The 23,633-nt window shown below is 34.0% G+C and overlaps 1 protein-coding gene across 3 annotated transcripts in view; it reads right to left on the bottom strand.

The window, feature by feature from the left end:
* The window catches only part of ADGRB3 (adhesion G protein-coupled receptor B3), a 734,436-nt gene that overhangs the window by 49,016 nt on the left and 661,787 nt on the right, over nt 1–23,633 (bottom strand). For 2 of the 3 annotated variants that reach the window (XM_008013603.3, XM_008013605.3), the window contains 6 exons: nt 18,508–18,658; nt 15,667–15,736; nt 12,522–12,588; nt 10,108–10,193; nt 4,128–4,226; nt 3,636–3,807 (listed from right to left, as the gene is read on the bottom strand). In XM_008013603.3, coding sequence (XP_008011794.2) covers nt 3,636–3,807; nt 4,128–4,226; nt 10,108–10,193; nt 12,522–12,588; nt 15,667–15,736; nt 18,508–18,658 — 645 coding nt within the window. The remainder of the gene's footprint in view (nt 1–3,635; nt 3,808–4,127; nt 4,227–10,107; nt 10,194–12,521; nt 12,589–15,666; nt 15,737–18,507; nt 18,659–23,633) is intronic. The other variant, XM_073006121.1, reaches the window with a different exon arrangement.

Genomic DNA, 23,633 nt, shown 5'->3' with positions numbered 1-23,633 from the left:
AAATAAATTAGGCTCCATACACAGCACATTAAAAATATCATAGTTATAGTATTTCACTTATTTTCTCCTTCTTAAATTGCAAGGCTATATTCTTTCCCTGTGTAGACCACCTCCTCCACAGAAATAATAAATATGGGTAAAGCCTTCTGAATTCATATTGGGACAGTCATTAAAGACCAAATTATGTTAGTGTCTGTCAAAAATACATAGAAATAGAAATATATATATATATATGTATTCAGTCTCTACATTAAAAAATATATATTTTACATTGCTTACATATTTTTAAGAAATAAAAGCCCATATGAATTTTGTGAAGCAAATATTTTAAAGTGAAGAGCAGTAGAGATAAAACTGTATTTCTAGGATCCAATTATAAATTATCAAGTATATTAATAGATATAAATCACTACCTAATGTTTTACATGTAGCTATCTATTCCATTTGCTTTGGTAAATCTTTGTGAAATTAATGTTCAGTGGAGACACAGAGGAAATGGGAAGATACTTCTCTTCTCTTGAACTGTGGTAATGTCAGGGCAACGTGATCACAAGTGATCTGAGATATACCCATTGCTAGTGTCAGGCAAAATACCTTTAGAAGGTTAAAAAGAATTTCCGTGTTCCAAATGAGGCCTCCTATGATATCTTCCTTGGGATCTGTAAAATCCTTCTAAACAAGGTGTTTAAATAAAATCTTCCTCTAGGAATTCTGAAGCAGAATTGCCGTATACCTGAAATCTGCTCTGTGTATTTACAGCAATGTCATAGGGTACTTTTAAGGTTCAATTAAAAAAAAAAACCAAATACGTGATTTTCCATTTCCATGATGGATATAAAGAGTGTTATGACACTCTGCTGTTAATTCATTTGCTATAAAATTATTCAACTTGAACTAATAATTGAAAATGCAACAACAGAGATGTATCCATATTTTTATTTTCTATTAGTACAGAAAACATGTATTTGGAGACACCTACTTTAGCAGAAGTATTTATTATATGATTGATTTAATTACTTGTAAATCATGTTTTTGACAGTTAATGGTCCAATTAGCAAGTATGAAAAAGTTCTGAGGGAAATCAAGAATTTTTGTGCCAAGTATTTTTCTTCATGTAAACAGCAAACATTTGATAATTAGCCACCATAATATCTGCCATTTTAAAACCTGCATATTTTGATGATAGCTTAAGACTATCTAGCAAGCTTATTCTGAAGAAAAAGGGAAGCTTATATAGTGATGCAGCACTGTTCTACTCATAAACAGCTAAGGTACTAATATCTTCTAAAAACTGTATGTAGGTATATCATCATGTATCTTACTTAAAACCTGAAATACTTCATCCTTAATCATCAATCAAAAATATATTATGTGTCTACTCATTTAGAACAATCTCGTTGCTTAATTATTAGCGGTAATATTAATATAGAAGACCCATAAGATAGTTACAGTTGGAGAACATAAGCTAAATTATTATTCAATTTTCTCTTAATTTCTACTCCTTTGGTCTATAAATAATTCAATACTTGGAAGATTTTTAATGCTGATATTCTAGGTAGAAATCTGCTAAGGGAATAGTAAGGCTTGGCAACTGTAAACGACATCAGACTTTTTAAATGCTAAAATACTCTTCTCCCCTTGCAATGTGAAGTTACTGTTTATTGGTTTTCATTGATTTTCTTCATAGAATGTTCTTAGAATACACATGGGTTTATTACTGACATCTGTATCTTATTAAGACATTTATGCAGCCAACAAACATATGAAAAATAGATCATCATCATTGGTCATTAGAGAAATGCAAATCAAAACCACAATGAGATACTATCTCATGCCAGTTAGAATGGTGATCATTAAAAAGTGAGGAAACAACAGATACTGGAGAGGATGTGGATAAATAGGAAGGCTTTTACACTGTTGGTGGGAGTGTAAATTAGCTCAACCATTGTGGAAGACAGTGCGATGATTCCTCAAGGATCTGGAATCAGAAATACCATTTGATCCAGCAATCCCATTATTGGGTACATACCCAAAGGATTATACATCATTCTACTATAAAGACACATATACATGTGTGTTTATTGCAGCACTCTTCACAATAGCAAAACCTTGGAACCAACCCAAATGCCTGTCAGTGATAGACTGGAGAAAATGTGGCACATATACACCATGGAATACTACCCAGCTATTGAAAAAGGATTTCATGTCCTTTGCAGGGACATGGATGAAGCTGGAAACCATCATTCTCAGCGAACTAACACAGGAACTGAAAACCAAACACTGCATGTTCTCACTCATAAGTGGGAGTTGAACAATGAGAACACACGGACACAGGGAGGGGAACATCACATACCAGGGCCTGTCAGAGGTCGGGGGCTAGAGGAGGGACAGCATTAGGAGAAATACCTAATGTAGATGTTGGGTTGATGGGTGCAGCAAACCACCATGGCACATGTATACCTATGTAACAAACCTGCCCTTTCTGCACATGTGTCTCAGAACTTAAAGTATAATTGAAAATAAATAAAATAGCTCAGAAATATTGTTCTTCCCATCTGATAAATCAGGTAAAAGTCTCTGGTAATCTCTGCACATCACTGAAAAACTATAGGGTTTATATTCATATGCACATGTGTTTTTTTGCAATGTGCACATTGCAATAAAGTTCTCAAACAAGCTAGATAATGCAAAATGACAGACTAGATTGTTTTCTCAAAATGACTAGCATGGCACTATATCATGTGTGTTTTTGTCACCGCTCATCCTTAGAGTAAATGCTAAGATGACTCATAAACCTTGTAAATACTCTCAGTGCTTGCAAGCATTCAGAATAATTTTCACACAGGTTGGAAAACACTATTTTATTTCTAAACAACTCAAGTCTGAAATCTCTTACTGTCCTGGATGGATCTGGTGCTACTTAGTGTCTCCATTCATGAAATATGACTTCTTTCTTTCCCTACTACTGACAATGAACCTCAATCATGATCCAGATAAATGCTGATATGATAATACGTCTACAGTTCTTGGAGACAATCACTGCCTATCATGTCTTGCTGTATACATTTTCAGTGTTTTCCTAAGAGTAAACATCCATATCAAAAGCAATAATCCATCATAATCATAACCAAAACTTAGCAAAGAGACAAAAGAACTAAGAATTCATCTTCAATGTTTTCTACTTAAAATAGTATCAGTTAATATATGCAATGAGAGTGTGCTATGTGAAGAAACATGAGTTAGGGAATGAGCTTAAGAACTATCACTGCATTATGCTCATGAACTGTGTCTTTAAAACATATGCCTCTAAGCCCTCTTATTCACTAGTTTTTCTAACAGACTTATTTATACAAATCACTCCATGTAGCTCCTCTTAAATCTATTCTCCCTGGCTTTTGACACCTCTGGTTTTGTTTTTCCTGGCATAGTCCCATCTGTTCTAATCTGTCACTTTCAGAGGGCTGGGGGCCCTCCCACGCTGTCTCTTAAAGCATTCCTTCAGCTTTGATTCCCAAGTGATTGTCAATGGAAGAGACCAGCTTTAATCTGAACATCAAGATATTAAAAGATCATTCTTGTTAGCAGGAAACACCCTTCCAACCATCACTGTTCTCTATCACAAGAATGCTTCTCACCTCTCTCCGAAGAATGCAGTGGACCATGACTATAACAAAGCCTTGCAATGAATCAAATACAGCAAAAAGTATTTGAAACAATATGGAGCGTTTATCTGTCATGGCCAGCACCGCAGACATCCACGTCAAAGCCAGAAGGGGCAACACCACGCAGGAGCTCCAAAGAGACGCCCTGTTGAGACGAAGAAAGCAACATTATGTAGCTGTACGTCACACCCCAGGCTATAGCCAAACCCCCATTCAACAGAGCATTTTTGTATGTGGTTCCAAGACCATTAACTTGGAAACCACAAAGCAGATGACATTTGAGAGTCTTATTTATTTTTTTATATACTATCCCAGAATAGCTATAAAGACAGTTGCTAATTACAAATATTTAATATACTCTCTGCTCTTGTATTAGCAAACACAATTTTTTTTTTTCATCATAGCATTTTCTCACATGCACTGTAAAAGATTTGTAACAAGAAGATGTAAATGATTGGGACTAACATGGCGTTACTGGCGGTGGTGGCTGACAAAGCTGTTGTTGAAACTACTCCACACTTGGCACATTTGAGCGTCAAACCGCTATGAGGCTCACTCATCTGACTGCAAACAAACAGAACACCCACAAAAAGAACAAAATATTGAATTGTCACCAAAAAAAAGTTGCTGCTGCAAGTTAGCTTTTAAATACGATTTCATGCAGAAAAGTATATTTATCGAAAATGAATGCTCTAAGTTGTTGTAAAGATGCATTTATACTACAAATTATCTTTGTAACATTTACCTTTTAATATGGGCCTTTGTTGCATGCAAAACATATTTCCATCATTACACCATAAGTGGCCCTGTGTCTATTGATCAAAGTTGTTCAATACACTGAGTTACACATAAGTATGTGCTTCTGTAGACACATAGTGAAAACCCTTTATTCAGACCCCGAAAATCAAACATGTGGGGACTCCTAGCTCTGAGGATGTTCATTGTTAATTGCAGAAGGCATCTATTTCTGTGAAAACCTTCTGAAATGTAAATAATTATCTCAGAAGTCCAACATAGGAGGGAATGGATTTTAGGAGTCTTCAATTATTTGTTGAAGATGTAGCTTTTTTCTCAAGAGATTCATATTTTGAAATTTCTTACAATATCAATGTATCGTTCACATTTCAGGGTGATCTGAATAGAGGGGCTGATGAAATTTGATGAAATATTAGTTGATAATAAAAGAGTGATAGTTTTCTGCTTTCATAAAACACATTTAACATAATCATTAAGTTCAAAATATTATTTCTGAGCATTTGTCATAGGCTCCAATTTCCTAGCATTTAAATGGTCTATTCGGTGCAGAGGATTTTGCCCATAAATTCGGATTCAAACAATTCATACTCCATCTACTACATTATAGAAGCAAAGTTGTATTACATGGAAAACCTTTATGCACATTTCGCTTTAGAAAAGCGTACCTTGAAAATTACAGATTTATTAGAACATAAACCTTTCAGGAAAAACCAAAAAGAAATTACTTGAATTAACAATTCCAAACACCTTGGAATAATGCTCTGCAGTGTGCATAGTCCATTCCTATGTGGTGTCTATGGCTAAAATGATTACTTTGTAGGTTTTCATAAAGAATCTTATAGCGGAGTTGCATTACTATGTGTATAAGAAAAGTGGCAGAAGGGAGAAAGTTGTAAGATGCTCACAATTTAGAATCTCTGGATTATTTTAAATAAGGGTACTCACTTGTGAATAGTAATGATATAACAAATCTGAAAGTGATTAAGTAAGTAGATTGATCAGCAGATCCGGTGAGAAAAATCAAAGCTTTCAGACATGGGTGTGGGGGTGGGGAATATGACACTAAATCCCTCACTTTACTGATCCAGTCCAGGGCATAGGTACTAGCCAAATGTGTCCAAACGTTTCAAAGTAGTATGTATCCATTAGTCTGTCCAGTTTCGTTTAGGAATGCCTTAATGGACATGCCGGTGTGTACATCCTAAAGGAGTACATAGACTAGTATTCTCTACAGTGGCTGCGCATCAGCTGTCTATCTGGCCTCATCCACAAAGACTCTAATTTAATAGGACTTAGGCATCTGCCTTTTTTAAAGCTCCATAGATTATGCTGATGAACAAACAGGAACAAGTACCACTTCCCTAACTAAACATTTGAATTTCTTTAATCTTGTTAAATTTGATCGGATTAATATGAAAAAGGGATAGATTAGTTACATATTGTTTCCTTTATCACAGAAGATAGGCTCTATGGTGTTTCTACTTCAAACACTGATGCAGTTGTCTTTCTTAATCTAAAAATATGTTGCCTCTAGGCTCTGAAACAAGATTGAAAGCCCAATATTACTAAAAAATAATTTTAAGTACATGGTGTATTTTAGTCCTGAAAACTGTGATTTAATACAATCATAGGCCTGTCTGAAGATACATTTTAAGCCATTATTTAAAATGCTTATTTGTCTTTATTTGAGATTTACTTGAGGCTAACTACAAGATCTATGCCTACTTCCCTTAGTCAGGGCTAACTGTTCAAAACTATGCTTGATGGGACACCTTTGGCATTCTATTACTGGATGTGCATGAAATAGAATAAAGATAAGTTACCTAGAGACATGCAATGTTTTTTCCTAGTTTATGTGACCACTATGGAAATTAATATAATATGAAAAACACATAGTCTAGATGCTAAATTGGTTGCTGCATTGAAAAATAAGATCTTGTTTCTTTATTATAGAATAAATTATGCATTTATAAAATTAAAAGTTCAAATAGTAGGAAAAAAAAACAAAAAAACTTGAGTTGTCCATACATTTAAATTTAACCAATATATCCACCAGGGCACCAGGGTAGGATCACATTATAGAAGCAAAGTCACGTTAATTAGAAAAACTTTACACACATTTCTCTTCAGGTCGTTCTGTCTACTCCAATTATTACTGTGGATCTTAAAATCTACAGGTTCTAGTTCCCTTCTCCATGTTATTTTTCTCTTTGGTTTAAAGAAAAAAAGTCTGACTGATTTATTGTTAATAACATAAAATATTCCCTGGAAAGGAAATGTGCCAGCCTCTCTTTAGAAAAAAATCACATGAAATTTTTAAAGGGTACTAGTAACTCAGTTTCCTTAGTTTCAGGTAGGTAAGACAAAGAAGTTTAAGACAGTAGACAAGAAAGTTCCACTGCAGAAAAATAGAGAAACTTAAATTGTCTGCTGAAGATGTTCTAAAAATATACATGCCATTTTTATCCTGATTTCATTCATTCTCATTATCATTTTATTTAAGATGTGTTGTATTTACAATTAAATTTCTTCTTGGTAAACTAATGGGTACTAGGCTTAATACCTCAGTATGAAATAATCTGTACAACAAATCCCTGTGACACAAGTTTATCTAGGTAACAAGCCTGTACTTGTACTCCTGAACTTAAAATTTAAAAAGAGAAAAGAATTTCAGTAGAAAAAATATTAATATAGTTTGGGCATTATAAAACTTGTTAAACTATTGCATTATTTATTAAACATTCACTTATTAATTCCTTACAAATAGTTATGGAGTACAAACTATATGGTTGGCTGTTTCTAATAACTGATTATAAAAAAGAAGAAAGGGAACAAAGAAACAGAAAAAATGGGAGAAGGAACATCTTGGTACAATACTTGGTTTTAAATAACAACCTAGTTGTAAAAGAAATGCTTGATATATGTGTATATTCAAATAAGCTGAAATGATTTTTACAATTAGGAGGACTGGTTGTCAAGTCAACCAATTAGCTTCCTGCTTAATGCTTCTTTAGTTAATTTTGATTATTTCTTCTTCACTGGGGACTGTTCTTCACTGTCCTCACTACTTTTCTGTGAACTAAAATTATTCAAACCTCTATAGCTTCCAAAAATTTCCTTCAATCACACTTTGGAATGGAGTAAAAATTTCAATCTATATTTGCTTAAGCTAAAATAGTACTTTATATTAGAAATACAGTTTGAAAATCTAAAGTAATTAATTGGTTAATAGTTCTTTTCTGCTTTGGACAGTAGCCAACATCCTGCTTTTATAACATAAGTTAACATTTCTGTTTCTCTAGCAGTGGCCTTTGAACCAGAAAAACACCGACTCAGTTTTGCCAGTGAAACATATGTAACTTCTAAGAATTGTTTAGAATAACTTATTTGTTAATATGTAGATTGAAATGGATAATTTCTAAATTCATAATATGATACTACTGTCATTTCTTCTAAACCTATATGATCTCTTATAAAGAGCTATATGAATTAAACTGGGCTTTACACATAAAATAATTAAATAAGAAAAAATACTATGAATTTAATAAATCTTCAACATCATATTCATTTCGATGATCTTATCTCTTTTTTTGACCTTCATGTCATGGATGGTGGAATCATGACTGATAGTTAGAGACCTTGATAGTTAGACTATCTTGATTGATAGTTAGAGACCTTCCAAAACAACCTCATCTGTTCAGGTTGGCGTCTCAGAAGAGCAGCCACTGTTGAGTGAATGCTTGCTATATGCTAGATTCTCTAATGTGTGCTTTATACACATTATATTTTCATATACTATATGAGGCATGAGTTATTTTCCCCATTTAACAGATGAGGAGACTGAGTTGCAAAAAGTAACATGCCCAAAGGCACATAGACACAGCTAGTAAATTGCGGAGGTTTATCTTAACCACTCGTTTCCATTTTATTGTTGAGGTTGTTTAAATTATGTAAGTTTATACTACTAGCAGCAGAACTGAGTTTCTATCCCAGTACTCAGTCTGATCAGTATATTCTGACATAATTAATCTGGACAGAAATAACTGAAGAAGCTTACTCCAATTCCCACCACATATGGCATAATAACAAGAGTAATTGTGTGAAAATTTTGTGTTCAAATGATCTAGAGAGTTGTGTTTGTACTACGTTCAAGTCTACATATTTAAGGATGTTATAGAAACTCATCTGCTGTGAAAAAAATCTCTAAATGAGAGAAGTGATCCCCCCTCAGGAAGAAACTTTCAGTGACGTTTTTATTACACTATGGCATTTCTAGTGTTTGATATAAATGATATCAAATTTTTATATTGAAAGCCATTATATTTAGTCTTTTCCTAGGGAAAAGAAATACCCAGATTATCTTACTATATAAATCATTACATAGGTTATAAGAACACACAGGACTTAAAATTTTACAAGTAACTGATCAATTAGTGTGACTATTAAATAATACCATAAATTATGGAAGAAAAGAATATTACATGGGTAAGTTTTGAATGAGGATACAGTTCAATGGAAAGGAGAAAGCTGGAAACTTTTTATAGGGAAGGTCACAAGGAAAAAATCAAAGGCATTAATATTTCATTCAAGTGTCAACAAATTTATATGATAAAGGATGACATAACCTTAAAAAGCTACTAACAATCTAGATATGAGACATTACTGTCATTATATATATAATATATATAAAATATAGATATATATAAAATATATAATACATTTATATATACACACACACGTCTTTTTTATTTTTTTGAGACCTAGTCTCGCTCTGTCACCCAGGCTGGAGTGCAGTGGCGCGATCTCGGCTCTTTGCAACCTCCACCTCCCTGGTTCCCGCCATTCTCCTGCCTCAGCCTCCCGAGTAGCTGGGACTACAGGCACCTGTCACCACATCCCGCAAATTTTTTTGTATTTTTAGTAGAGACTGGGTTTCATCATGGTCTAGATCTCCTGACGTCGTGATCCGCCTGCCTCAGCCTCCCAAAGTGCTGGGATTACAGGCGTGAGCCACCGTGCCCGGCCAGATATATATGATAACATATAATAAGTCATCAGATATTTATATATTATAATAACAGTAAAATTAAGGGAGATGCTTTTCTAAGTTTTATAAGAGGTTAAAGTGTGAAAATTATGAATAACTCTTTTTAGCCAGTTAGATTAAAAATGTCATAAAGAATGAAAATATAAGACACACACAAATAGTACTTGATAAGTGATTATTTCAAGTGAAGATTTTTTTCCTGATATATACAATTAGTCAAAGAAAATATAGCATTTTGCCCTGTTTAGGTTTGCTTGTTTTGATTCTGCTCTGTCACATACCAACACTGTGTTCAATCTACCTCTGACCTTTGTGACCAAAACGAGGAAGGTTTTGAGAACCCTTACCTAACGACAACCATTGCAAGCCTAGCCTCAACGTTTAATGTTCTTATCTGACAAGTAGGCAATATGCACAAATACACTCCAAATTTCTTAATGGCCTGTTATAGTACTTTTAGATTTTTGGTCATATTACATAAAAATAGCACATTGGAAACTTTTATATGGCAGAATCTATAAGACACACTAGTACATCAATAACAAAATTCAAGGCATAGTCAAACGCAGTCAGTGATGGTCTGAAATTGGAGTACGGGATTCACTGGTAAATAACCTTCAAAATCCACCAATTGCAGCTTACCCGGCTCTGTGTTTGAGCTTTTTATCTAGGATTCCATCTCTGGAAACAAGTTTATTAAATACCAAAATGCCAATCACCATGTTGACCTGTCAAACAGAAACAAAGTTGACCTTTCAATGATATTGAAGGGAATCAGGTCCCTGTTTCTCCTGAAAATCCTATTTTTATCAATTCATAACCACCATATCAGTAGTAATGGTATGAAGCACTCTCAAACATTTTATATGTGCACAGAGGCATACGGAACAATTTAACAGTGGTGTGCTACTTTAAGGTTGTAAAGTACATTGTGTTCATTTAATTTCCATGCTTTGCAGTTAACACTGGGGAAATTAACCTTCATTTGCCTGACTTTTAAATGGTACCATACTATGCCAATCTGGCATTCTTCTGTCTGAGTCAACCCTGAGTAAAATCATGTGGCTAAATGAGTTTTACCCTATGCCCGTGAGCCAGGAGATTCTGAATCGTAGAGCATGAGGCTAGGGTGAGCCCTGGCAGCAAAAGGTGCTGATGATTTGTCATTATTCCCAACACAGAGGACAGAATGCCTAAATTCCTCATGCTGTGTGGTTATTCTCTTCTGTGGAAGGGGAGCATTTTGATGTACCATGCTTTTCTAGGCAGAAAGGAAAGCCTATTCAATTCACCAGAATCTTTTTCACAATGGACACTAGTGCTAATTTTTAAAATATGCTCTAGTGTACAGTTCTATCATTTTCTTTCTAAGACTTTCTTATTCTCACTTAAAAAGTCTTTTGCATGACATAAAATGAAATCACACTTATTTTTCCTTTTTCAAATAGAACTGTAAAAACTGCATAGATGTCTATTCGTACCAGCTTACCATGAGCCCCCACAGTTCTCTAATCTACCAACACTTTCTGATCAGGGAATCCAGTCCAATGAGTAAATGAAAAATATGTTTTTATTTTTGCCTTTCTTGACTCTTTCCAATCTTGGTGTAACCCTGCCCTGCTACCAATTAAGATGGTGAATATAAAGTGAAAATGTGTCCAGTTGCTAATGTAAGGAAGATGCAAAACATACCTATTAAGTATGGACCTAGGAAGAGTCACTCTTCATAGTTTCCTGACAAGATACCATTTAATCAAAAGAATACTTATTCATCTATGTAACTCTCATTATTTAAACTAAGAGAAAAAGTGTATTCTATGGATTCTAGTAATCTACAACTTCATCATAAGGGAATTTGTCACCCCTCCAAAGACCATACTTCGGTGTTTCAATTATATACATACTCTGTTTCTCCATTTTAGTGTTATATGGGCATTAACCTAGAGGCTTAGGGAAATAGTTCAGTTGATTAAAAATTCAATGCAGCAGACAAAAAGGTGTCTAATAGTTTTGATTTCCCTATGCTCTAAGATTCTTGTCTTGATTTTATTTTTCTTGCAAATTATAGACAGTTTCTGCTCCCTGTTACAGCTTAGTGGAGGGAGAACAAGCTTAAAGGAAGAGAAAACTGACATCAGAATTAGTAGCATGTCACTACGTTCCAGTTTTTTGAAGGAATCATTCAAGAAACCAAAGAGGAACTTTCCAATTAGAAATATAATTGTACAGCAATATGAATATTTGTATTTAATTTAGACTGTTTCTTTCCTCCCTTATTTTCTTTAAAGATGCACTGGGCAAGAAAAATTTGTAATCAATAAATCCAAACAGAGAAAGAGAAAGGCAAATTGGAAGGAAATATTTCACATTACCATAGTTTAAAATTTTAAACAATTATTTTGTGGCTTCAAAAGAGAAATTTAAAATCCTTATCTATAACATATGGCAGTGATTCTTAAACAGGGATGATTTTGACCCCTAGGGACCATTGGAAAATGTCTGAAGATGTTTTTGAGTGTTATGACTACGGGGTACTACTGGTATGTAGTATGTAGAGAAGAAGGATGCTGCTGAACCTGCTAAAACACACAAGACAGCCTCTGCAACAAACAAACATATGATCCAAAATGTCAGTATCACTGAGGTTGAGAATATATTTCCTTTAGATATTTGACAGGGACAGCCTTAAGGAGATTTCCCTATTAATAACCATATGTACTATACAGAATACTGTAAAGGTGAGATTATGGTAAATGATGAGATTCTATACATTAAAGAGGAAGAATTCATTAAAACTTACTCAAACTTCTTCACAAATCTGAAATTACTGTAAGAGAAATACCACACTCCCAGTTTAATATTCTTTAGTATTCAAAATATGAATATTTTAGAATAATAAAAGACTGAATAATAATTGATATTCAATCAGAATAATAGTCCACCGAACTTTAAAATTTCTACACAAGAACTACATTATCAAAAATGCCACTCTGATTGAAAGAAATTAGTTTTTTTTTTTTCCTAAGAAAACAAAATAAGTTGATTTCAATGTTTACCAGGACAACAGCAGCTGCAGGTCCCACAAAAGCATAAAGTAGTCCTCCTTCAAGAGAGAGCCAGCAGCTGAAAATAACATTAGATAAGAACTAACAAAAATTAGTGACAAGTATTAGACCACTAAAGTGTGATACAAACAACTTAGACTATACATTTAGCCTTGGAATTTTGGCACATGTTAAAGATTTCTAATAAAAAAAATACATAGAAGATATAGAAAAATCTAGAATTATATCATTTCATGAGTAAGAAATACTATATACGTCTAACTGAAACAGTTTTATTATAAGGATTTACTTTCAGGCAGTTGAAACATTTTAGACAAATTACTGTTGCAGTGAGGTTTCTATATTTACTCTCAATACAAAGGTGAATATTATTTACATTTTATAAAATGCTGCTTTATATCCATTATGGATTTTTTCAAATGTACTTTAAAGCAAGAACAGTGTATTTTTTTTAGAGTTTTAGATGTGCCATTTACCTGCTCTTCCTTGAGGCCACTGAAATATTGGGAGAAATTGGTTTAAAAGCCATCATTGCACGGAATGGAGAAGCTACATTTGCATGCTATTTTTCTTCTAATTTTACTTTTTCATCAAACTACTAAGAAAATTCCCTAAAGATAAGCTTTTGAATAAAAATAAATGCAGCTGTGTTTGTTTCAATGACAAAATTCACTAAGAGATATAGGTTTGCATTGATAGAGACAAGATAATCGATTTGGGAAGAAACAGTCTCTCACAGCAGAGGGAAATGCAGAGGGAATGGGGCTGACACTGGAGGCTTGCAGGGTGGCACATCTGCCCATGCAGAATCCAGGAAAGTGAAAATGAGGGAAGCGTGAGGGGCTGCTGATGCAAAGAGTCATGGCCACCATTTCATGCACCTGTTTTTTGACGTTTGACCCTTGCACTATTTCTTCTCAGTTTACAAATTCAGCATGCTGCCTTTAGAAGTAATAACAATGAACAGTAACTCCTCTGTAGCTGTTCTAACAATAAACTGCTCTATATTAATTGTGATGGTGGTTACATGACTTACGTATTTCTCAAAACTAATAGGGTGAATGTTACTCTATGTAAATTATACCTTAAACATATTTACCTGGTAATTAATTGTATATGTACACAAAGAAATACTATATTAGCATATATATATACAAATATGTGTATGTATATTCAAAGTCTGCATTTAGTTATTGTTCCTTGACATAACAGCAGAAAGATAAAAATGTACTTTTCTATTTTAATATCTATTTTTAAATAATATACCTGGAGAAAAAACCTTAGTCTCACAGAATACTTTAGATTGTGTCTCTAAGACTGCCACTAAATTCCCACTGTATGTTTGTATAAACTAATCTCTGCCCCTAAATCCCCACTGTAATTTGGTGTACACTAATCTTCAAACTGAGGTTTAGTATATCTTTCAAGATATACTAATAGAGATTCAGTATATCTTTTATTTTTTCCCTAGGAGTTTACACTGTTATAAAAATTTATAGTTATAAAATAAATGCATTACTTATTGTATTGTATTGCACTTTAATTATGAACTCTTTGAAAGTAGGAACCATCATATATATAATCTTGCTTATTCCCATATTCCCAATACAGTGACTTTCCAAAAATAGATGTATACCAATAATGATGCTATTGTAAAAAGTAATAAATTAAGGTGATAGTGCTGTAGTAACCAGTAGTCTGCCATCTATGCTATCACAATTTTAAAAAATAATATAGATTGCATAAAAATGTTCTGATGACATGAGCTTCTTAAACCTTTCAGAAGTTTCTTTACGATAAACAGGTGAAATAATATCTCTCAGTATGTTTACAATTTGTACGAACCTACCAGAGGGCCTAACTGGCAGTGATTCCTACCTCAAACCCAAAATAATTAAACAGAACATCATGCTTTAAAACATATGCTTTTAATAAGATGCACATCTCTTTCCCCACTTCTTAATTGCCTCCTCAACTTGGAAGCAGATAAAACAAAACATGAAAGTGCATTGTTTAGATTTAAAATGTTAAATTTAAACTTTACCACAAATTCTCTCATAGAATTTATCAGCACTACCACTATAAAATAAGCTTTTAATTTCTCCCTTTTAATTTCTTGCATAGTCCAAGTATTTTCTAATGAAAAATCCATTGGTTCCCTTGATCTATAATTGTTAGTATACATTGCCCTGACATAGTAACAAAACTTGAACTAACATGACAAAATTTGGTTAATAACAATATACATTATCATTAATGGAATTAGAAGCTCATAGCAGTATCACGTTCTAAAAAGTAAGTATGTCAAGACTTATCCAGTTCTCAATTTATTTGAGATTGGGCATGCACAATAAATATTGAAATATTTTAAAAGCCAAATATGCTGGTCTTATTAAGAAATGGGAAACTGATGCTGCTATAAAGACACATGCACACGTATGTTTATTGTGGCACTATTCACAATAGCAAAGATTTGGAATCAACCCAAATGCCCATCAGTGACAGACTGGATTAAGAAAATGTGGCACATATACACCCATGGAATACTATGCAGCCATAAAAAAGGATGAGTTTGTGTCCTTTGTAGGGACATGGATGCAGCTGGAAACCATCATTCTTAGCAAACTATCACAAGAACAGAAAACCAAACACCACATGTTCTCACTCATAGGTGGGAACTGAACAATGAGATCACTTGGATTCGGGAAGGGGAACATCACACACCGGGGCCTATCATGGGGAGGGGGGAGGGGGGAGGAATTGCACTGGGAGTTATACCTGATGTAAATGACGAGTTGATGGGTGCTGACGAGTTGATGGGTGCAGCACACCAACATGGCACAAGTATACATATGTAACAAACCTGCACGTTATGCACATGTACCCTAGAACTCAAAGTACAATTAAAAAAAAAAAAAAAAGAAATGGGAAACTGAAACAAAGATTCTGAACAGTGCCACAACATTTACTTCTTAACCTCTGTAGATTTAAGCTACCTTGTTTTGTTCCTTACTAATGCAATTTCTACCATTGTTAATGATTCCATGATAAAATGCAAGCCATCAGCAGTGCCAACCAAGACTCTTTGATGATTTTTTAAATTATAAACATGATTTATCACTGTGGATGGACTTACTAGTGATCAGTGCCATATCCTTTTGTTCTGGTGAAGCCTACAGATGTGGCCACTACTAATGCTGGTAAACCTGCAAGAAAAGCAATGTCACGCATTCATATTTAGCTATAACCACTATGCATACTGGCCTAAGAAAAGCCAGAACAAACTCCAGATGCTTAAATCAGAGAAGCTATCTTTGGATGAGTCACTTCACAAGGTACGTTTCTATTACAAAATTTCTTTCAAGTTTAAAAATATGAGAGAGGTAGCTGAGCTTTTAACTTACTGCACTTCTCTGTTGTTGCTAGGTTACCACCACATTTGACATGGGTTTAAATGGAAGTAATAACAGAGATTTAGTACATTTTTTAAGTCATTTTTTTCCCTAGGGGTTTACACTGTTATAAAGGAAATTTATAGTTATAAAATCAGAAAGGCAAAAACTGGATGTTCTGGTGTGATGTAATATCAGAGAAGTGGAACATTCCATTGGCCACATATTGATCCACATCAAGTTGTACTTATAATAAGAAAGAAAAAAACATAAATCTTTTCAGTTAACGCTTTCTTTATAATTTGCTTATAATAACAAGAATGTAGAAACAGAGAGTTCAATTACCTATATACCTGTACCAATTCTGAGCTAGCATCTTCTTTTAGTTTACATTTATGGGAATTACACTTACCTCATTCAAGTTCAATGGAACCTCCCTGTGTTTTGGTAGAGTCTCTAATCTACGCTGTTTAAAGAGTTTTTTTTTTTTAAGTTTTGGTTATGTCTTCTTTTCAGGAAGATCGTGTTTGCCTTTTCTAGTTGAAAAATCCGTCATCTAATCATCTTCTTGTATCTCCTCTGCCCATCTTCTTTCTTACTATCATTTCACATACTTGATGCTATTCTCCTTCTTCTGTGAGCCTTCTCTAATGACATCACATTCCTTCATGATATTTAATGACAAGAACTATGGAAAACATCTCAGAGGGACACACCATAGTGTTAAATGAACACTGGTGACTATATATAATTTCATATACATATATGTACATAAAATTATAAATATATAGTCCCCTCCTCATCCTTATCCTCCCTTTCCTCCTCCTCCTTTTCCTCCTTCTGTTTCTCCTCTTCTTGTTCCTCCTCCTCCTCCTCTTCCTTCACACATGTCATTTGTTGATTTTTTTGATTGGACCAAGTTCATTAGGGAAAAAAAATCCCTCATGGGTTATAACTGAAGAATTAATAGTATTTATTTCATACAATTTAGATTAAATTTTGTCTAGACTCATTATGTTGTACTTGTTCATGATGAAACACATACACCACTATTCTGCAAACCCATAAACTTTGATACTTTAGCACCATCAGTTTAGGTTTTTGCTACCTAGAGTAGTTTAAATATTAGCTGTAAATCTGGAGATTGTTGGTGAACCCTCTCCTCAAAATCTTTAGTAATAATTTTAAACAAGGTAGTCACCAATCCTGAAAATCACCATGTTTTATTCTTCATCAAAAAATGTGTTATTTTAGCTGTATTCTGTATTTCTTAGAACAGTACTAATTCATGGCAAAAGTGTCCCTTGATTTAAACACTACTTCAACTTTAGAAGGCCTTTGTCATGAAATTTAGACAAAAATTTGATGAAATTCTAAGTGGAACAAAGTCTTCAACTTTTGTGTTTGTGTGAGATAGAGTCTTACTCTGCCACACAGGTTGGAGTGTCATGGTGTGATCTTGGCTCACTGTAACCTCCACTTCCCAGGCTCATGCAATCCTCCCACCTTAGCCTCCTGATAGCTGGGAATACAGGTATGTGCCATCACTCCTGGCTAATTTTTTGCAATTTTGGTAGAGATGGGGTTTTGCAATGTTGCTCAGGCTAATCTCAAACTCCTGCACTCAGGCAGTCCACCTGCCTCGGGTTCCCAAAGTACTAAGATTACAGGCGTGAGCCACCATGTCTGGCCTACTCTTCAGCTTCTTAACTGCTTTTCCATTTGTCTGCAGATGAAGTCCTAACACGTTAATTAGACATAACAGACCTTGCTGAAACCTAATGAATAATATTTAAGTGTTCTTGATCATATTTTTCCAGCCTAAATTTTTCTGGAATTGTTATAAGTACACTTATTTGTAATTTCCCAGGTTCCTCTCAGCTTCCCATATGCCAGTCTTCTAATACGGTAGATATTATTGTATATTTGGGCTTTTTCTAAAAGTAGCTTCTTAAATTAACTAGGCTATCGGTAGAATTGGCCCTATAATATAGATCTTTGAGATGTCTATGTCATGAGGCAATTTGAGAGAAACTTCTTAATAAGCACAAGTGAAAAATTAATTCTCAGTCTGTCAGCAATTCTGTTTCTACTTTTGAGGATCACGTTGACTAGCTGTGAGGTTTCATTACTTCTCTAAATGGTGTTCTTCCTGTGAAATGAATTGCTTTATTCTTTAATTGCTTTGAGATTTCTTGAAATGAAGTCCTCTAAGTTTTCTTGGTGGGAATACATGCCTAGTGAACCATCACACATTAGGCTTTGAAAATTTTAAGGTATTTTGCACTTTCAGAAAATATTAACAGAGAGCACTGTTTTTCTGTGTGTAGGTATCTCGGGTCTCATCTCATACTATCTAGGCACTGTTGAATGTTAACTGACTAGCTAAATGAGCATTCAATACTTACTTCCTTTTAAAGTTCCAAATGACCAATGAATGTTCAAAATTGACCAGCTCATGTATTTTCACTTCCGTAGATTAAATTAGACACAAAGTAGCCTGTGTCTAATCACTCTTGACTACTTTATAATATGCGTTCAGAGTCATTTTGAGAAAGTACGAAAGGGTATATCAATATGCTTACCCCATCCAAGGCACAAAAAGCGTTTTCTTATAAGCCGTGTCCTAATTTTTCCAGTTACAGCCATATATGATTGCCACGCCTCAGTCAAAACCCAACAGAACGAAGCCAGGAAGAAAAAGTGCAAAAATGCAGTGGTGGTTGTGCAGATACTCTGTGGAAACAAACAAACAAAAAAACTCACACTGAACCAGGGAGAGGGAAAATGATATGTTCTTCAGAGGACTGTTAATCCCTGATTCATTGCTTTTATTTCAAATACCTACTTCTCCTCAGTGACAAGAGTAATTATTTACAGAAATTATAAACCCTGTGGTCTTTATGCTCTATACAGTATTTACAATTGAAAAAAAAGTCTAATTCTATTTTCACACTTAATTTTTTATGAGAAGAACCCTGAATGTAAATTTGAACTCAAGAGAGACTAAAATTACTGTTTTACTTGAATTTTGACAAATATAATTAAGAAAATGCTCTTTCCTTTGGTTTAAGTTACAGACATCTTGCATAATTATTTTGGCTACATTCTTTATTCTTCCCTTTTAACAGATAATCGTTCTTTGTTGTTATATCTGTGTTGATGTTAAAATTATATCTGTAAGAGTAACAGCCTTTCAAAAGAAAAAATTACTTTGCTCTTCTACATGCATGATATTCAAGGTGTAACAGCAAAGTACAAAATGAGGTTTAGCTAAATATGTATTTTAAAGTACTTAATACAATGCTTCTATACTCTTACTTAGCAAAGTGTATCCTAATCAAATAATTTTGAAAAGCTAATCATGTCACCAGCAGTACAGAACTAAGATTTTATAGATAGTTTTCTTCATGTAACTTAATCACCTTGAATATGCTGATCATTAGTCGTGACTCATCAGCAAAAGATCAGCAACCTCATTTTGGTTGCTACTTACTTCACTGTTGGTATAATTTCTTTATAAATCTTGTTGACATGCAAGTCTTTATAAACCAGAACCAGCAACAGGACTAATTTGTTCCTTTGCCAGTCATTCTCATTCTTACTGTTTTTAAAAATGGAAAATGGCAAAACAAACACAGTAGAACTTAAAAAATTGTAAAAAAAAATTACAAAGAAATAAAACTATAACCCATATCTTCTCATGTCTACCACCATCCACTGCTAATGCAGAATATCTTACAAGAATTTTTTGGCCCAAATGATTCATATGATTTGTTAATTTTGTTAAATTTCACCAGATGTTGACTTAGTATGCCAGTTCTTCTAATCCTATAAAAAGAATCTCAGCATGTTTATCCACCAAGTTGTGTAAATGATCAGAGATAATGTTAAGAAGCTGAGTAGCACTGTGCTAGGTATACAGCAAGTGCCCGACCAAATATGACTATTATCATTGTTATTATAAGTGGCAGTAAAACAAAACAATTTTTCAGCATGTGAATCCTTGTTTCATGCAGTACTTAAATCTATTTAGCACTTGTTTCTGCTTATAAAGATGATAAAATCATGGATTTCTTGAACACTTCCTCATACCTATACTCTAGTCTCAGGTATAATGCAGTAGCTTTAACCAATTGTAATTCCTCCTATTCTCGACACGTTAAGACTTTTACTTTTACCAGTTTATGGTTTAAATATCTTCAGGCTGACCAGTTCGCTTATTTTTTATCTATAGTCGCCAATCCATTTGAATTCCAAAGATAACTCTTCCACTTGCTATCCAAGGACTAGTTAACCTTTCTAAGTCACTAGTTACCCTTTCATTTTCCTCCACCTGTTTGTTTCAACTCAATTGTATTTGCTAGCAAAGCTAGTCCATCTCTATTTTTAAACTGTCAATAAAGAGTTATATCAAACTGTAAATATGTTGCAATGTTAGACCCTAAGTGTTGGTGTACTGAAATTTTATAAGAAATAATGAAGTGTTCAATGTCTGAGGACGGAGATTTTAACATTTTCTTTCTGTATATTGTGTTCATTACTTTGCAATCCCCTGATATTCACTTTAATTCCAATACAAATTGAAGCACATGTAATTTTGAGCCACTGACATTTATTTCAATAATCACGTCTCTTTGAACAACAATATGGCCACAGACTACAGGGAAATGTATTGTGACTAAAGAAATAAGGCCTATTTCTTCAGACAATAGTATTTTATAATAGCTGGAAAAATATTTAATCTTAAGTTGCTCCGAGTACGGAGGTAAGCTATCTCAACTTAAGGAATGTGTATATGTGAACCAAAGAGGTTTAAGTCGCAAAGCCAACCATATATAAAGAGCATCGCAAAATCTATGATCTTGAAAAATAGAAAAAAAAGGAGCTACACTTTGCTTCATCATGTGGAGAATTAGTATAAAGTCAAACACTCTGATAACAAGCATATGAAAAATGCTCAACATCACTGACCACTAAGAGAAATGCAAATCAAAACCATAGTGAGTGAGATACCATCTCGTATCAGTCAGAATGGCTATTAATAAAAAGCCAAAAAGTAACAAATACTGCTGAGGTTGTGGATAAAAAGGAAGGTTTATATACAGTTGATGGCATTGTAAATTAGTTCAGCCATTGTGGAAGACAGTGTGGTGATTCCTCAGAGACCTAAAGACAGAAATATCATTTGACCCAGCAATTCCATTACTGGGTATGTACCCAACAAAATATAAATTTTTCTGTTATAAAGACACATTCAGGTATATGCTCATTGCAGCAGTATTCATAATAGCAAAGACACTGAATCAACCCAAATGCCCATCAATGATAGACTGAATAAAGAAAATATGGTACATATACAACATGGAATACTATGCAGCCATAAATAAGAATGAGATCATGTCCTTTGCAGGAACATGGATGGAGCTGGAGGCCATTATTCTTAGCAAACTTAGGAACAGAAAACCAAATACTGCATGTTTTTACTTATAAGTGGGAGCTAAATGATGAGAACACATGGACACACAGAGGAGAACAACAAACACTGGGGCCTATCGAAGGGTGGAGGGAGGCAGAAAGGAGATCAGGAAAAATAAGTAATGAGTATTGGCTTAATACCTAAGTGTAAATAATCTGTCCATCCAGACCCCATGACACTCATTTACCTGTGTAACAAACATCCACATGTACCCCTGAACTTAAAAGAAAATCAAACACTCCATACAAGCAAACACACACTGATTTTTCTACTGATACGTTATATCGGCTAAATTGCAAATAGTCTTTACGATACAACTTTTATGAATAGCAATTTTCAAGTGAACTTTAATTATTTTCCACAAATGACACATCAGCTTCTATAAAAGAGGCCTTTTTACTGTTCAGGGCTCAGGATTGTTTGATCTCTTCTCCTACGTAACCTAAAACCACATCAGTAAGCCCCCAGTGATCAACCATCCCTTAGATCCCCTCAGTGCTAGGGTTTTTTCCACTTACAAGCCTCAATCCCTGAATCTCCTTTTCCATAAAGAGGTTCGTATCTTGGCAACTGTTCAATTATCACTATCACTGGACTCACTATTGTGACCTTTGGTCCTACAGTTTTTCTTTATTCAAAAGTCTCCATGTGTTGACTTCCACTATGGCTAAGCCTCGCAGTTCACCTTTCGAAATGTGAGACTCATTAGCATCTCAAGTTCATCATTCAATTCTTCTGATTTTCCTGCCTTATCAAACCCCAAACTGGTCTCATCAGTGTCACAGCTGATGAATGTTATTGGCAAATATTTCAAAACTTGAAAACAGATTTAAATTGTCAAACTGAGCACTGTTTTCACCTAACACTCTCAAGTACATCCTTCGCACCAAATTCCTAGACACAGTAGAAGAGATTGCTTAAAATAACTGGAAAAAATAAGAAGAGTAAACTGCGATGGACTAGAGACTGTGAGAAATTCCTTGAAAGCAAAAGTATATAAAGAACAGATTGACGATGGGTACCACAGCCCAAAGCTAGGTATTGGGAGCAGGAATGAAGACATGGGAAGTAGAAAAGTCATGATGCATGGATGATACAGAAGTTCTGAAGTCTGTTTAAAAGTACTTCCAGAAGGCAGAAATCAGGAAAATCGGGGGAAAGGTAGCATTTAAAGAAACATTACAGAAAATTTTCTCAAAACTTTAAAAATTCTCCTGACTGTAGGAGAGACTAAAGATCACACACACACACACACACACACACACACACACGTGCACGTGCACATATACTTTGATGAAATCTGTGAAAATAGAGAATAAAGAGATAAATCTTAAAAGCTATCAGAGTAAAAAGAAACATACTGACGAAGAAATCAGAATCAGATTGACGTCAGATTCTTTGCAAGCAACCCAGGGTACAAGAAGGCAGTAGAATGAGATTCTCAACATTCTAAGAGAAAATAACTTTGAAGACAGAATTCTACACCCAGTCAAGCCACTGTTACAAGAGAGAAGCATAAAGAAAGATATTTTTTAAATTGGAAGAAACTTTGAAGTTAATTACCTCAAGATCCTCTTTGAAAGAATTGCTAGACAATATAAACCACTAACAATAAGAAGTCCAGGAGGAGGGAATGAAATAAAAGAAGCGATGGACAGCAAAGAAAGTAGTAAGTCTCCATGTGTAACAAACCTGCACGTGTACCCCCGGAACTTAAAATAATAGTTAAAAATAAATAAATAAATAAATAGTTTAAAAAAGAAGATAATAAGTCTAAAATGTTTATTTTACATAAATTTATATAATTTTAAAAATATAGCCATGTGGATATAAAATTGAAAATAATATCAGAAAGGGTTCCAAGATGAGAGTTGCAAGGGAACAGAGGAAAATAAAAGTATTCTAAACCTCTTTTTTGTTGTTCTCAGGGATGAGATACTGATTAATTCTAGATTATAGAAAAATTCACTTGAACATTTATGTTAACAATGTTTCAGTTACCACAAAAAATAATAACAATACATTTGTAAAATAGAAAAAATTGAACTATAAAAAATCTATCTGTTCAATTAAAGGTGAGCAAGAGGACAACAAACTAGAAAACATGAGAAATAGAAAAAAAAAGTAAGAAAATGAACATAATTCCAAACATCAAAAAACACAACAAATGGTAATACTTTGTATTTACTGGTTAAAAGTTAGAAACTTTCATATTGGATGAAAAAATCTAAT

Source organism: Chlorocebus sabaeus, chromosome 17 (genome assembly GCF_047675955.1).
Source record: "Chlorocebus sabaeus isolate Y175 chromosome 17, mChlSab1.0.hap1, whole genome shotgun sequence".
NCBI classification, from domain to species: Eukaryota; Metazoa; Chordata; class Mammalia; order Primates; family Cercopithecidae; genus Chlorocebus; species Chlorocebus sabaeus.
Note: the sequence above shows the minus strand (reverse complement) of the source record. Positions and strands in the feature narration are given on the sequence as shown.